Consider the following 17,716-nt stretch of genomic DNA (forward strand, 5'->3'; position numbering starts at 1 on the left):
TGCATCCCTATGAATAGGAAGTCAAGCAAAGGAGGTAGGAGACCTGCACGGATGAGCAAGGAGCTCCTGGCAAAACTCAACCAGAAGAAGGAAGTATACAGAAAGTGGAAAGGGGGACAGGCCACTTGGGAGGAATATAGGAACGCTGTCAGAGTATGCAGGGATGCGACGAGGAAGGCTAAGACCCATTTGGAATTAAATCTGGCTAGAGATGTCAAGGACAACAAGAAGGGCTTCTTCAAATACCTCAGTAGCAAGAGGAAGACTAGGGAAAATGTGGGCCCTTTGCTGAATGGGGTGGGTGCCCTGGTGACGAAGGATGCAGACAAGGCAGAGTTACTGAATGCCTTCTTTGCTTCAGTCTTTACTGCTGAGGCCAGCCCTCAGGAACCCCAGACCCTGGAGGCAAGAGAGAAAGTCTGGAGAAAGGAAGACTTTCCCTTGGTCAAGGAGGATCAGGTTAGAGATCACTTAGGCAAACTTGACACCCACAAATCCATGGGCCCTGATGCGATGCACCCACGAGTGCTGAGGGAGCTGGCGGATGTCATTGCTAAGCCACTCCCCATCATCTTTGAAAGGTCATGGAGAACAGGAGAGGTGCCTGAGGACTGGAAGAAAGCCAATGTCACCCCAATCTTCAAAAAGGGCAAGAAGGAGGACCCAGGGAACTACAGGCCAGTCAGCCTCACCTGCATCCCTGGAAAGGTGATGGAGCAGCTCATCCTGGAGGCCATCTCCAAGCATGTGGAGAACAAGAAAGTGATCAGGAGTAGTCAGCATGGCTTCACCAAGGGGAAATCACGCTTAACCAACCTGATAGCCTTCTGTGATGGAATGACTGGCTGGGTAGATGAGGGGAGAGCAGTGGATGTTGTCTACCTAGACTTCAGCAAGGCTTTTGACACTGTCTCCCATAGCATCCTCATAGACAAGCTCAGGAAGTGTGGGCTGGATGAGTGGACAGTGAGGTGGATTGAGAACTGGCTGAATGGCAGAGCTCAGAAGGTTGTGATCAGTGGCACAGAGTCTAGTTGGAGGCCTGTAGCTAGCGGTGTCCCCCAGGGGTCAGTCCTGGGTCCAGCCCTGTTCAACAGAGTGCACTCTCAGCCTCCAAGTTTGCTGATGATACAAAACTGGGAGGAGTGGCCGATACACCGGAGGGCTGTGCTGCCAGAGACCTGGACAGGCTGGAGAGGTGGGTGGAGAGGAACCTCCTGAAGTTCAACAAAGGCAAGTGCAGGGTCCTGCACCTAGGGAGGAATAACCCCCTGCACCAGTACAGGTTGGCGGTTGACCTGCTGGAAAGCAGCTCTGCCGAGAAGGACCTGGGAGTGCTGGTGGACACCAAGTTAAGCATGAGGCAGCAATGTGCCCTTGTGGCCAAGAAGGCCAATGGTCTCCTGGGGTGCATGAGGAAGAGTGTTGCCAGCAGGTCGAGGGAGGTGATTCTCCCCCTCTACTCAGCCCTGGTGAGGCCATATCTGGAGTACTGTGTCCAGTTCTGGGCTCCCCAGTACAAGAGGGATGTGGCACTACTGGAGCAAGTCCAGCGAAGGGCTACAAAGATGATTAGGGGACTGGAACATCTCTCTTATGAGGAAAGGCTGAGAGAGCTGGGCCTGTTTAGCCTGGAGAAGAGAAGGCTGAGAGGAGATCTTATCAATGTGTACAAGTATCTGAAGGGAGGGTGTCGAGAGGATGGAGCCAGACTCTTTTCAGTGGTGCCCAGTGACAGGACACGAGGCAACGGGCACAAACTGAAACACAGACAGTTTCGTCTGAACATGAGGAAAAACTTCTTCACTGTGAGGGTGACAGAGCACTGGAACAGGTTGCCCAGAGAGGTGGTGGAGTCTCCTTCTCTGGAGATATTCAAAACCTGCCTGGACGCGATCCTGTGCAACGTGCTCTAGGTGACCCTGCTTGAGCAGGGGGGTTGGACTAGATGATCTCCAGAGGTCCCTTCCAACCTCAACCATTCTGTGATTCTGTGATCTGCAAAATAGATGAGGCTCTGTTTTCAGAATTCTGCCTTAAATGACTTCAATCTCAGTTGCAGCTATCTGACTAAAATGAGTGGAACTTAGAGTGATTTCTCTGACTTTCAGATCCACTCTGCAATGCTGCATGTCAAATTTTGCAAAGTTAAAATATGAAGAATGATTGGAAGAGCATCACAATAGAGAATGGACATATTAATTTCTTTTTCTGTTAATTTTTTTTCATTTCTTTTGTCTGTGAGCAAAATTCAGGTAAATATAACCCACTTTGAGATAAACTAATCTGCCTAATAAATGGAATTGTAATAATCTGGCAGTGCTCATTCTAAAACTTTCTGATACAAAGACCATAGGTTGGGCCGGAAAAGTTCTTTCTGAAGTCATGGACTATAGTCTTCCATTTTGAAACATATCTGATATCAAACTGAGGTAACAGCTGAATTTTAGCCAAAAACCAAGGTGAGGTGACTCAAGAAGTGCTAAGAAATATTATAGCAACAAACTTTTACTGATTTGAATAAATAGTGCATATTTAGGGAAGGGAAGCCTTTTGAAAGAAAAGGAGATTTAATTGTGATATAAGAAGAGAAAGAACAATATTAACCTGATTTATGGAAGTTTATTTCAGATGCAGCCCCTGCTGCATCTTGTCATTTATCTTTCTGTGTTTTCTTGCTTGCTTATGTATCCCACTGACAACAGGACACACAGAGCCCAGGCTGTCTGTTGGAATGAAGCTTAGGGAATTTATTTTGTACAAACTCTCATGACTTGAAAACTCTTTTTAAGAAACTCTTACTCCCTTGGACAGTATTACTGAGTGTATGATAACTGATGAAAACTGAGTCAGAACTCATTTTATTGTAAAAGATGAATTTCTGATAAATTCCTCTTTTCCTGCAATGACCTATCACTTTTGCAACTGTCTGTGGTAGTAACTGAAATAACTGAATAAGGCATGCTTCAGATTGAATGAGAACACATATGTGGAAATGAGGGAAGGAGATATTTTCTGGAGAGTCCTTCTGTGTTAGCTGAGATAGCAGGGTATTTTGTCTTATTTTAAGTGAAGATTAACTAGTTTCATTCTTGTGTCGTGAAGGAGATTACCCTGTGTACTTCTGTTGAATACACTGGTTTTTGGACGTTGAGTTTGTATAATCTGTATGGTACATAAAGTACTCTGAAATTTCTGTTTGCCTTTTGTACTAAAATAAACATTTGAACAAAAGTTTCCTAAAGACAATGCCAGAGGCAAATAGTCCCCTCCTCAAATGAAGGAATTCCAGCTTCCTAGTGGTTATAACACCTTCTCTGAAGAACAAGAAGTTCTTCATGAGTCCTTCTTTTAGTATAACATCTTGCCTCAATATCTCCAGCCAGACTTGTCTTTGACTTCTTATGTAAGTTAAGAAACTGTTGTCATACTGTGTGTTGATGGTCATTATTATCTTGTTTATTCATTAAGCAGTTGCCTGATCTCAAGTTTTTCAAACAATTACAGTATAGCAATCTGTTGAGTACAAACTTTCTGAGGATTAGGATTAGTTTTCTTTTTTTGATCCTAGTTTTGATCCTGGTTGAGTTAGGAATACTGGATGTTGTTGGTGAATTTTCAGTCTGATTATTTTAGAAGACTAATAAAGAAATCTTAAAACCAGCATAACCTTTTGATGCATTATAACACTGAAGAATGAGTCCTACCATGCAACCCCATGTAGACAATGATGCAAGTGGACATCATATTTGAAGAAATAAATTCAAAGGCCTTTGAAGCCCTGTCCTGTTCCCTATGAAAATTCATAATGAGAGTCCACTCATGTTCATTACAGATGTGTTGGTACTTCTTTGGAAATAGAAAAGTATTCAGACAGTTTTGCATTGACAAAAGCAGCTTATGTTGGAATTTTTACAAATTGTTAGAATTTCCCTGCACATTCTGTCGCTGAGCTAAGTTATGTAGTCTACACAAAGTGGCAGTAGGTGGGCTTCTGAACTGTCTGGACTGCCAGGTTCATCTCTCCTTAACAATACAATTCCCAGCATTTCCCAGTTTCCTTACTTGAAGTAGGCCCTACCGTAGAGGATTCTTCAGAGTGCTGTGGAGGTCCTAGATTCACTTAGATTTTTATAGTTACAGGCCAGTCAGGTGGTTTGCTGCCTGCCTGCAGACTGGACAGTTGAGCAAGGTATTTGGTTTGTCCATCCCATAAAAATCTCATATTCCCCCCCCCCCCTTTTCAGCGGAACAAATAATTAGGCAACACCTTAGAGTTGCTCATGAAACAGAAACAGAAAATCTTACAACTCTACCCTAAAAAGCATTAACAAAGCTTAAAGCTGTAAACATAAGCCAGCATAGTTTACAGATATTTGAAAGGTAGTTTGGAGCTGCATAATTTATTTTTAGTTTAGTTTTATTTTCATACATCTTTAATTACATTAGAAGAATTGAAAAGGAATAACTTACTCTTTGGGAAATTTCGCTTATAAACCAAAATACGCTGATTCATGTTGTAGAATAGCATATTCTTATGGTATTTTTGAGCAAATCTTCCTCACATGATCATGTATCATATATCACCTTTCTGTTTCCTTTTCATCAAACAGAAGTTGAGATTGGGATTCTGAGGTAAAGGAATTCTGGTCTATGCCACTTCCTGAACGCAGAAAACATTATTTACTGATTATATACATAAATAGTTCAGATTTTGAAGGTTTTCTTGTTTATAACTAAAAATATTAGGGATTCTATCATTTTGGGATTCTGTGTCTTTTAAAGGCGCCACCTCAAACGGAAACCCCTGGTTCAGTATCCTTATTACCTCAATATGCTTGCTTAACTCTCCCTGGAGAAACCATAGACCCAAACATGGCCTACATGAGCTTAAGGTGTATGGCCTGGAGACTGTGATTATCCTGGAATGTCAGGAAAATGCTAAAGCTGAACCGTTGGGGCTGTAAATGCTGAGGGACTCATTTGTATTCAGATACCAAGGGCCTAGTGGTCCTAAAAGATGCTGTTATTGTAGATATTTATTTTTTATGATTATTTAAGAAGAAATTTGGGGCAGTCCTGTGTTATACATTCTTCTTGCAAGATTAGCATTAAGGGCCAACATTTTAGAAAACATGGTGCTGTAAAAAATTAGCCCAGTATATTGAATATATCTTCCTTTGTTTTAGGTCATTCTGTGTTAAAGTTTAAAACCTGTAGTCACATTATTAAAATGTATGTGCTTTTTGTATAACGTGCATCAGAATAAGCAAGCTTTCTCAATTGCTTTACCCTTTTCTCCATATGTAAGTTTTGTTATCTGTCAGCTTTTTGGGTTACAGGTACTTATGGTTTTGCTGTTCAAAAGAGCATGAATGAAACCTTCTGCTGTCACACCTGTACACCTCTCATGTTCTTTAGTGTATTTGTACCTTGTTTGCTCTAGCAGATGTGATGCGTAAATGGTTCTGGGCATTTGTCCCATTTCACAATACATGATTCTCTGTTGTTTTCACACACTTGATGTCTGTGATTCTGTAACTAATATTTCCATTTTTACCTTTTTAGAGCATTTTAAACCCTTCATTTACCTATATCCATCTTAATTATCCACCCATTTTTAATTGCCTGGTTTTGTTTCTTTGGCTTTTCAGTTGCGCTTCCACAATAATTCTCACTTGTTTGATGTTATGTTTGATGTGATTACAGGATGCAGAATTGCTTCCTCCTTGTAGTGGGTATATAGTTAAAACATAATCACATTTCCTTTTTGCAATCTGCTATTTTCTTTCAGATGTTAATTCCATGTTTTGACTGGAGCATTTCAAATGTTACAGTACCTTATTATAAACAAAATATTATTAAAAAATTCTTGCTTTTTCATCCAGATTTCTTTCCCTGTATACTGATATGTTTTTAGTCACCATTATCTTTATATGATCCGTATTGCCAACACGAAGCAGACTGACACAAAATCTGGAAGTTGGCTAAAGAAAAATGTTATCAGGTTTGTACTGCTTCTGTCTTTGTAATGTTCAATGCTAAAACTTTTCTTTAAAAACAGATAAAATACTAACTACACCAGAATTTTCCTGCAGTTGTATGTAGACAGAACCAAAGATAGTATGACCAGCAATAAAAACACGACTCATTCTAATATAGATTTTATCTGTGCATGGCAAAATAGGATTTCCTGTCATGAGGTTAGCCTCGTTGGTCACTCCAGAAATTCTAGGGGATTTTTCCAAAGAGCTTGAAAAAAAGCAAGTGAGCAAGGAAATTTCAAATGTATATGTTACTATAAAATAAAATATAACAAGCTAATCATTTAGAAAAAATCACAAAAACTATACAAAAGACTAGATGAAAAACTAATGAGATACGAAGTTCACATCCAGAACACAACAATAGTATATCTAGGATCCGGGAATGGGTGAATTATTTGTTGTCTTCAGCCAAGGGGAAGACAAAAACGTAATTAATTGAGAGCAAAACTGCAACCCAGTGGAAATGGCTAATTTTACATTTCACTGATCTCTCAATTTTTCTTGAAATCCGAGGTCTATTTTCTTGTCACAAGGTTTCATGATATTATTTACTCATGATGCAAATGATTCCCTACTTTCTCATTTTAATCATAATTGTATTTATGTATTGTAGAGAATAATATTTCAACCAAACAGAATGCAAACATAATCTAAAGAAAAGACAATTATGATTTTGTTTCAATGCTTTGACAATACAAGATATACCATTTAATGTACAATGAATATTGAAATATGCGCATGGTGCTAGATTTTAAAAAGCTATAGATTGAAACATAAGACAGTCCTATATTTTAGTGAGGTATTTTTTTCTCACTCATATTCTCATGGATTAGTAAGCATCTCTGTACCTATGGCACGGCAGTGAAGGTCACATCTAGAGTTAATACTTTCCATGCCTTCTGTTTTACTTTCTCTTATACAAATGTTTTATGCTTTTATTTCTTCTGGAGCTTGTAAACAGGGGGAGTTCATTAATAAGTTTGGACATTAGAACTGTTAGAGTATTAATATCTTTGGATACCTATTCATCTGTTAACTTAAATCTCAATATATGATTATAAAATACCAATCTATATAACTTAAGTTAGTGATTATTAGCCTAGAATATTTTTTTCCAGTCTGTGTGAAGATACATCGAGTGCTACAGAATTTTTCTTACCAATTTTATAAAATTTGGCAGGGGGGCATAGTTGTTTGGAAAATGTAAGATTTTTTTTTCAAATTTTTTTTCCTAATGCAAGTAAAACTGAAAAGCATGATATATGCTTTAATATCTTTATATGTTCCTAAAGTAGGCTTCTGGAAGTGTAGAGCTTTATCACACCTACTACTTTTACTCCTAGACCAAGTTATCAGATAGCATTGTATCGTGTAGACAGAAAACAGAAAAAACAAAAAACACTTTATGTAGCAAATATCAAAATAGGACACCCAACACAGAAATATTATAAGGCAGAGAGATGTGCATGCTTCTGCAAGCAGCTGTGATTTATAGACATGTCGTCCCTGCCAATACTGATCATAAACATCCGTTTTCAAAGACTTTGATCATATGAAGTCATGTTAAATTGTGTAGAGGTTTAATGTAATATTTGAAAAGAGATCGTGGTCACAACATATATAGGAAAGACAAGAGCAGGCAGGGAGCCTACTCAAGGTGCTAAGAGAGTGTGCTGGAGGAATAAGGCTACATGTTATAGAAAGCTTAGAGCTGAATCAAATTAGCAAAGTAACAGTAGCAGTAGGCAACAAGAATCCTTGTGAATTAAAATTCCTAGCCTACACAGTAAAAGAAAATAATAAATAAGACTATATGTTTCAGACTAGGATTGGCATATTAATGGTGATATGTTTGGAATATCAGAAAGTTTAATGAACTCTGACAGGTCAACTGTAAAAATGCAATATAGCTCAACAAAATGGAGTGTGAGACACACCTTGTAAAAATTGTTTCTTTGAAAAATAGAAACACTTAAAATAAATCCTTTGTCAAACATATTGGGAACAGCAAGCCTACCAGAGGGCCTATAAAGTCAATAAAGGCATAAAAGGAACACTCAGAAAAGATAAAACCTTAGCAGGAAAAAAAAAAAAGTATTTGTGACATCTGTATTTATTATGGAAATATCTTGGACAGGTTCTTATGCCATTATGAGGAACTTACCAGAGGATCTGTCTCAAAATGAAGTGTCAATAGAGGAAATTATGGAACAAATGGAAAAAAATGAAGAGTAACACTCACCATGACCAACCAGTAATCACGCAAGAGTTCTAAATGAACTTGTAAGAGCAACTGCTGAACTTCTAACTGTGGCAAACAACCCCAAGGACAGCTTTGGTGCTAGAGGGTGGCAAATGTATCCCTGTCTTTGTCTAAGGTGGTTAAAAACAATAAGCTTAAAGTCTGTTCAAGGGAAATTATTGGAAGCTCTAACAGGAAATTGAATTAGTGGGCATGTGGATGCAACCTGTTACAGAAGTGATAACTGAGATTTGCTAAAGTCATACTTGAGAAACCAATCTGATTTCTTCCAACAATCAACAAGCAAGTGCATAAAGGAGATTGATTTTTAACAGTTTTCTTGAGCTCCTCAGTGGGAGCTTCCAGGGATCTGGATCAGGTGGATTGAAAACTGGCTGAACTGCCAGGTTCAGAGGGTTGTGATCAGTGGCATGAAGTCCAGCTGGAGGCCAGTCACTAGTGTTGTCCCCCACGGGTCAATACTGGGGCCAACATCTTCATTAATGACCTGGATCATGGGACCAAATGCACCCTCAGCAAGTTTGCAGACAATACAAAACTGGGAGGAGTGGCTGATAGACCAGATGACTGTGCTGCTATACAGAGGGACTTCCATCAGCTGGAGAAAGGGGCAGAGAGGAACCTCATGAAGTTCAGCAAAAGGGAGTGCAAAGTCCTGCACATGGGGAGGAATAACGCCATACAGCAGCACAGGCTGGGGGCTGACCAGCTGGAGAGCAGCTTTGCAGAGAAGGACCTGAAAGTCCTGGTAGACAACAAGTTGTACATGGGCCAGCAACGCACTCCTGTGGCAAAGAAGGCCAGCGATATCTTGGGCTGCATTAGGAAGAGCATTGCCAGCAGGTTGAGGGAGGTAATCCTCCCTCACTACTGAGCCCTGGTGAGGCCACATCTAGAGTGCTGCATCCAGGTCTGGGCTCCCCAGTAGAAGAAAGACATGGACCTGCTGGAGCAAGTCCAGTGAAGGGCGATAATATAATAAAGGGACTGGAGCATCTCTCATATGAGGAAAGGCTGAGAGAGCTTGGGCCTGGGGGATCTTACCAGTGTTTATAAATAGCTGATGGGAAGGTGTAAAGAAGATGAACCCAGAGTCTTTTCTGTGGTGCCCACTCAACAGAGAAGAGGCAACAGGCAGAAACTGAGGCTCAGTCAGCTTCCCTGGGTAATCACTATTCCCCTGAAAGTGATCTGGATAGAGTTTGGACTTTGGAAAACTGATTTTATCTAGGCTGTAGGCATCTCTTTGTCCTGCTTGTAAAGAGAGGATCTTCACTATGTAATTTTGTTGTGTGTATTGGATGCAAAATATGTCTGGCACGTCCTAGATGCAAAAAGTATGAATGCGAAGGATGAGTGTACAGAAAAGCAGTAATGGCGTGGGAGGGGTCATTTTCTCATCATTGTCATTCTCATGATAATGAGCTCAAAATAGAGTTTTGGTCTATATGGTAAATCTGATAAGCAAGTCTGCTTTAGCTTCAGATATCTGTCTTTGGCTACTGCTATCGCAAAATATGGGAGTGAATGGAAATTTAGGTTCCACAATAAGGGAGATTTCTGTTTTTATAGTTACTGACTTATTTATTTTTCCAGCAGCAGCATGTAAAATGGAAACCTGACACTAAATGTCATGCTCTGTCAACTAAGTTAAAATTATTGTATGTCTTTAGTTTTCACTGAAGCTTGTATCCAGCTTCCCGTATCCTTTGTCAACATTCATGTTATTTTAAAATGAGCATTTTTTCTCAAACCTGAGTTTTTAAAATACATTTCTAACTACCGGCAGATGTAACAAATATTTGTATTTATATAAGGAAGATGTACCTTTGTCTTTATCACAGTATCTTAGAAGAAGTACCTAGTTGTATGAAAGTTTGCTTTATCAACAGTGGTTTATAATTATTGATTGAAGGAAGTATCAAGTTGCATTAGTAAAGAGTATGCCCAAACAGGCAAAAGATTCCATCATTTATTGTATTTTTCCATGAATGGTGTCCTCTCAAAATAGAGGGAAAAGTGTGCTAGAAGTAGCAAATGAAAAGTAACAGAAGAGTATTCAGAACTGGTTGGAGCTGAATCTATCAGTCCAGTGAGATTGTTTATTTTTTGCTTATTTGTCTCATGTAAAGGACTAACTTATTTTTCATTGTTCTCTCAGTAAGGATATCTTGATTTGCTTGTGGTCCCTTTTCAGGGACGGCATATGCTGTCTGATTTGCTTGTTTCATAAGCCCTTCAGAACAATATCTGCGCTAGGGATAGCTAACTTATATATACCCTACAGCCACTTTCTTCCTGGCGGACTGTTTGGAGACCAGGCAGGTACAACAGAATGTTTATACAATCAGTCCCTTGTTATCCAGCATAATGAAAGACTTTAAAACAACAGAAAAATGTAAAAAACCTGACCTCGCACAAACCTGGGATGGAATACAGTAGAGTCACCTGATGACACAAAATCAGCTCGATTCTATAAGGGTTTATTAGCTTTATTTCCATGTCAGTCTTGAAAGTCCTTAAGGTATTGCAGCACTGTGTGGTGGGAGGTCTTACAGTACAGTTGCAGCATCTTATCTCAGGTGGTCACAAGAACAATCTAGCTATGTTCATGTGCCTCAATTAATAAGGCTGGACTGAGTTACGTTGATTATGCTAGAATCATGCTGGCTACATGCAGAGCCAGATTATGTTTCCGTATTTATGGCATAGTTAATTTATAACCTAGACAAATCACTCATGGATAATTTAGAGCTTATTGTATTTCTGAGTTGTCTCTAGTGTCTAGATTAATCTGTTTTATGAGTTAAATGGAACTTATGATAAACCCTGGCATGTATTTTGTACATGGTGCAACAAATGACATTTTGCACACCTCCTTCCATTAACATACACCCTTATTGTTTACTTAGCTCTTGTCATTTTACCATTCTAAGCAGCATCCCAACACCACTGCATAATTACACTTTATTATTCTGTTGCCAGTATGATCAGAAATTGATTTTTGAAACAGTATGGATGCAACTATTCTTTCTAGTTCAAATCTTCAGTGTTTCAATGATTCAGGTCCCTGTGTGCAGGATATTTTCTTGAGGCATTAACTATCCAGGCACAACTGTACCAAATTAAGGTGACTTCAGAAAAAGTATACAAGAAGTAGGCTCGAGTCACTATGCTGTATCATACAATACTAGAATTGTAGTGTGATTTCTTTTTCATTATACTATCTTACACCCTGAGTTGAATGTTTAGTTGAGGAGAAGGAAAAATGCACTTTATTGGGTGTCAACTCCTGTCCAGTAGATTAGTTTTGGACTATTTAAGATAACTGATGAGAAATATGCTCACTATATTAATTTCATGCTGTGCAATCTAGCTACCTAGTTTACTACTTTATCTGTCTATCACATATAAGGATCTTTTAGATATTTCTTTTTTAGTTTAATGGAAGGAAACTATAATGGTAGAAAGAAACATAAGAAACTTAGGCTGCAGTATGTCAGTTGCATAGTAGACAGTGCATTAAACATGTGCTACGGTATATGTCCATGTATGATACGCTTGCTTCTATCCAGTAGCCATTATTTTAAGTAATGGATTAGGTTTATTAATTCTTACCACTTAGTACTTTCTAAGCATATTTTTATTTGGAATAAGCAAATCATTACAGAACTTGTACTCAGAAACTTTATAACAAAGATTAAACATAACAATCTCTAGAAATTATTTTGGAGCTTCCAGCTAGAAGTGATGAAAAACACATGCCTTTGGGAAGCCTGACACTACAAAGAATAACTTAAAATTATGGTATCTTACAAAATATGTTTATAATGAAAAATAAAATATTCTTAATTCTTTCAAGATTCTTTTTTAACTGTTTTTATGCTGGGTTAACTTTAATCCTTGGGGGTTCTGCCATCATTTTGTGACTGCATGAACACTTATGCCAACATAAGAGAAGAGGCAACAGAGGGTTGGGAATGAGTAGGCATGTTGAAGAATGCTGCTTTCGGTGCCAGTGCAGGTTTCTGTCAGAAGAGGTGAACTATGACTCTCTTGCCAGAATCCCAGAGAATGTTAAGCATTGAGTAACCCAAGATGATAGAAAATAGATCTTTTGTTAAGATAGATCTGTATATCTGTATACTTCTGTTACCCAAGCTAAATGATTCCGTTAGAAGCATTTTCTAAGCCTGTTGTTTGCTTCATCTATCACATGACCTTAAGAAGCTAAACTTTTAAGTCCGAATGTTCGTAAGGTTCATGCCCTGCAAACTGAGTGAGTGCTTTAGCAGTTGGCATGCCAGAAGGGTCACAACTTGTTCTGGGAACCTGAGGCAGCTGTTTTGTCAAGTCCTGTTTAGGTGAATGGATAAACAGAGCCCATGTCCAGAGAGAATATCAACCAGTCAAAGGAATTAACAGAAGAAAACTTAAAAGTGCGTAAACATACCCAGCTGTGATTCAGACAGCAGTCTGGTTATTTCCTCATGGTGGAAAGAACTAAGTAAAACTATGCTATACAGGAAGACAAAATTTGGGTAGATACTATTATTATTTGGAATCACCTAGATTTTTTTATTTGGCATCTTATAAAATATCAATCACTTCTCCTTTTGATCTTTTATATCAATTCATCAATTCAGCTGCTTGAGGTATAGCTTCACGTAACTCTCGAAATATTTGGAAAAAATACATTTGCATTAAAAATTTCCATCACACACATTTCAGCATGATGACCTGGCTATCTTTCCTTTGTTTTTCCTCCAGATGCTCTCAAGAAAAAGAAAAGGAAAGAAAAAAGCCTCACTACACCTAAGTACTAAAATATGTGGTTCTTTGGTGTATGCTTTATGCTGTTTTACTGCTTCTACTTTTTCAGGCACCATACAAACCTCTTAGTGTTACAGAATGTTGTCAGTAAAATTTAAACTCTTTGAACTATTTACAGTCCTTGTTTGAATTAGGCTCTGATTCTTTTTTAGCTGAGGAAGCAAAAGTCAGGCCAGGAAACTGGAAATATGCCACTGGATGAATTTTGAATTGGAGGCAGATAGAAGTGTAGGGCTTTAACAGTCTAAGGGCAAACTCTAATTGCTTGTTTATGAGGACTATAGCTTCTGGGCCAATGTCTCACAGGAGACTGGCTTTCCTTAAATCATGACACAACCCTTAATGAAAGGTCTTCTCTTTCTTCCTAATCAAATGTAGCCACAGTATGGATTGAGGGAAACCATAGCATGAGACCCAGCTTTTAGAAGTCCATTTGGTAAATCTACACTTCAACATTATAGCCATCACTAAAACTGTATAATCAGTGTTCAACATCCTCTTTGCTTCATTGCTGATTTAAATTTCTCTGGCTTTAAGTTTCAACCTTTGAATCTTGTTATACCTTTCCTCATTAAATTTTAGAGCCATTTAGTATCTAGTATATTTTCCCTTGGAAGGCAGTTAACCCCTATAATCAATCTTCATCTGATAAAATGAAGAGAAAGAATTCTTTAAATCTTTTGCTGTTGAGTACTTTTCCAGGTCTTCATTCGTATTTGTGATTGTCCTTTTATCCAGTTTGCCTATGTATAGTGATTGTATATTTAAAGTTCAGTTTAAACCATTTTATTTAATATATGTTTTCTTTAGAATATGTGTGTATATGTGCATGCATATGTCATAATATAGCTATCAGCTCTACTTTTATCTGCAAAGCTAAACCTTTAATTTCCTCTTTGTTATTTCAGTCTGAGGTACCTTCCCCCATTTTCCCCTCTCAGCATGGAAGACCTCTTTGCTTTATCCTCTGCTGTCAGTAAAACCATTGAAAGTCTGGTCATGTGGTTTGAGAAAATAAATGCTAATTACTGTGTTTACATTTTCTTTCCCTGTCACCATTTTAACAGGTCTTTTATTTGGGAGCCTATGTCTGCATTATGGATTTGGTAACATAGCATGAAATGTATTATGCTGAAAACTGTCACGTTGTTTTCTGATGCTAATGGAAAGCACTTTTTTATTTTTACAGAGTACCAAGCTGCCATTTTGCATTTAAAGAGGGAACACAAAGAAGAAATTGAAACATTGAAGGTATACTTTTGTAATGTTTTCTGTTTTCTTTTCTTTCCCTGACTTCTGTGCAATCTTCAGGTTTAAGTAGTGCAACATACGCTTTCTATCTAATGTTAAGAATGTTATTGTTTCATTCTAAAAGATGTTTTCAGTTGACTGCCAACTTAGTTAAAATTAATTTAAAATCCACATATGCACCCACATATGATGGAAAATTTTTCATATTTCCCTTTTGTAGTTTTGATTACTGTTTTACTTGTGCAGCACAGAGGACAAATTTTTCCCTCCAGCCCCGCAGTTTAGTACATTTACATTTGCTTATTCTATTAAAGCATTGACATTTAACTCATCACTCTTTCTCAGAGAAACATACTTCAGTAGAAGCACTGTTTTCTACAGTGTAAGATTAAAAGTAATTTTACCCAGAAGAATAAATATTATAAATGCATTTGTGAGACTCTTTGTAATTTTATATTACACACTCTTTATTAGTGCTTGTTTTTGTTGAGCGTAAACTTGACCAATTGTCTAACTGTCAAAATCAGAAAAAATAGAAGTGTAATATTAGAACTCACTTTCCCCTAGCATAATTGATTCCACTAAGCAAAGTTAAAAGTTACAAGTAAGTGTTCTGATCATAAGAGCAGGAACTTAAATGCCAGCATAACACAAAGTGAATTTGTTGAACAGGAAGGTTGTGCTAGTTTAACAAAAAAATAGCAACATCTTTCTTTTCTTGACAATTATGATATATGCTTGTGTGTCAGTTCCAGTAAAGGTCCATATGCTAAATCCTTACTATATGAGTCATGAGGTACAAAGTCATTCTGTATTTTCTTTATAAAGAACATTAAGGAAAATAGAATGGAAAAAGACCTACAGAAAGAATATGCAACTGAGGACATGAAAAATAGCAAATTTTCAGAAGCTTTTCAAGCAGATATTGCTTGTTTAATGCTTTTCCTGTATTGTAATTACAATGTGGGTGTGATTTTCACTCACACATTTTTTGATAATAATTGTCTATGCTTTCAAAACTCTTCACAGTTGCCTCCCTTCCTATTTATAATCTCTTATTCAATGTTTTTAATCAGCTTCTGATGTCAGATTTTGTTTTCCCCTTACTGTTTTTCTTAAGCAAGCTGCATTTTTTTAATTTGAAACTTTCTGCCCTGAGGCTAGAAATGAAGTCCATGTAAAAATTCCAAAGTCCATTCAGATCCTTCTTTAATATTCTTACTATTCTGTCACGTCATCTCTATGGTAGGTAGTTAGGTTGCTGATGTACTATGACCACTGTATATTGTGTTCACAAGGGTTTCTTTTGCTTTTGTGTCTTTTTTGCTTCTCTGTCTGTTGTAGCTGAGGGCCTCTAGCTTGCTTATTAGGACTGGAACATCTTTCAAAAAGAGTCTGTCTTTTTGTTGCGTGTTTATACAGCATGGCCTGTGCTTAGAGTGCTTAAAGTCATCTAGCCTAGATCTGATTTTAGGTATGTTAAATAGAAGTGAAATCTCAAGGAAGCTAGATGACTAAGTATACAATTCTGACATAATAATGATGACACAAAAATGTGTGTCTTGTGCCAGTTTTGGCTTTTTGTTTTTTGAGTTTAAAAATTTCTCATTATCAAGAGAACTAGTGTTCTGTTGAAATGTCAGTGTTACCATTCATTATGTGTGCTAGGATTATCCCTACATTATTTGTTTTAAATTTTCTTCAGAATTCCCTTAAATGCATTGAGATGTGTTTCTTACTGACAAAAATTAACGTTAATTTTTTTCAAAGGTATCTGTTAAATAGCTGCAATGCCATCAATAAAAACATCTCAAAAATTTACAGAACAGTTCAATCAACCTAAAATCACATCAAAATCATGCCATCATAGTAAGGCACGACTATTCTCTCTGTTCTGTTAGACTGAAATAGTAGGGGAAATAAATAGTTGCAGGATAACAAATGGGTCGGGAGGCATGATGAGGCTCACAGTTCTGTACTTTTCAGTCCATGGTGGAATTGCTGTCCAACAGTCCTCTGGTTATATCACTCACTCATCTCTTATGATACCTCTTTCATCTGTCATACTAATGTAGCTAATGCTTTGTTATATCTGTTGTGTGAGTCCAGCCTTTATTTTCACCAGTGTCCCATTAATCAAGATCATTATACTAATACAGGGAGTCTGGTAATCCAATATACTGATACAGTGACCTACTCATTAGGCAGATTACATACAGCAGTCATGAGATTAGTAAAGTACGATATTTGTATTACATGAAGTGTTTATGTATTTGTGTCTGCAGAAAGACTAGAACATAACAGGCATAAAACCTATGACATTAAGTAAGCTCAGTGAGTTCTTCAAAAAGACAGGGATGAGATGATGGCAGCAGTTTGCAGACTGGAAAGGAGAGGCAAGGGATCTCTGGTGTGTGCAGGGAACTCAACCTTCTGAAGCAGGAAAGCATGTTTTTTTCTAATAAGCATCTCTTAAAATTCAGCACAGGGAAAGGCAAGCTAGTACTAAAATAAACATATAATAATAATGTATAATAAATAATAACTCTTGCAAAGAATAGTGTAACACAAGAACACTTGATAGAAAAGGGAGGTGGTAGTATTTCACTTTGAAGGGGCATTTTGGAGAATACATAGGCTCAGTGAGAGAGAAAATGTGTTTGGGAGAAAATGATGATCACTGAAGGCACATCTCCAGCAGCCCTGGAAACAGTAGAGGCAGAGGAGCCAGGTACTTCACGAAAACATGAAGTTTGCCATGACTTAATCCCTGGATTATTTTCTCAGCTTCTTTCAGCTTTCACATAATTGAGATATTTTCGTGTTTTTCATAATATGATATTCCCAATTCTGTCTTTCTTTAAAAGAATGTTAGTCTCACACATTTTGTTTGCCAACAATTAGTATTCTAAGGGCTTCCTGAAACAGTGTTTGCACCCAGGTTATGATATATAAATGAATAAATCATAATATCACATGCTTCCACGACTCATTGAACTATCTGAATGCTATGCCATCTGAGTAGTGTTCTAGTTCTTTTTCTGTATGTCCTTGACAGTGAATTCCTTGTACTAAGATATGAGCCTTTTTAGATGCATCCTTGTTGCACGTACATTTTTTTAGACCTGTTTACTTCTCTGGAACCTGTAGAATGCCATATGAAATTTTCTAAATAGCACCAAACTATTACTAAAAAACATTTATGTTGAAAATACTGAATTTCTGCATTTTTAATATGTCCTGTGTTCAAAGAAGGTCAGTACTAAGTTATTCATTCTGTGAAGAGAATGTCAAATCTTATTGCAGCATGTTATTTTTTGTA

At 37.7% G+C, this 17,716-nt stretch overlaps 1 protein-coding gene across 1 annotated transcript in view; it reads left to right on the top strand.

The window, feature by feature from the left end:
• FMN1 (formin 1) overlaps positions 1 to 17,716 on the top strand; it is a 167,056-nt gene that overhangs the window by 26,997 nt on the left and 122,343 nt on the right. Inside the window, exon 6 of the mRNA XM_067295679.1 lies at positions 14,333 to 14,394. Coding sequence (XP_067151780.1) covers positions 14,333 to 14,394 — 62 coding nt within the window. The remainder of the gene's footprint in view (positions 1 to 14,332; positions 14,395 to 17,716) is intronic.

Source organism: Apteryx mantelli, chromosome 4, assembly GCF_036417845.1.
Source record: "Apteryx mantelli isolate bAptMan1 chromosome 4, bAptMan1.hap1, whole genome shotgun sequence".
NCBI lineage: Eukaryota > Metazoa > Chordata > Aves > Apterygiformes > Apterygidae > Apteryx > Apteryx mantelli.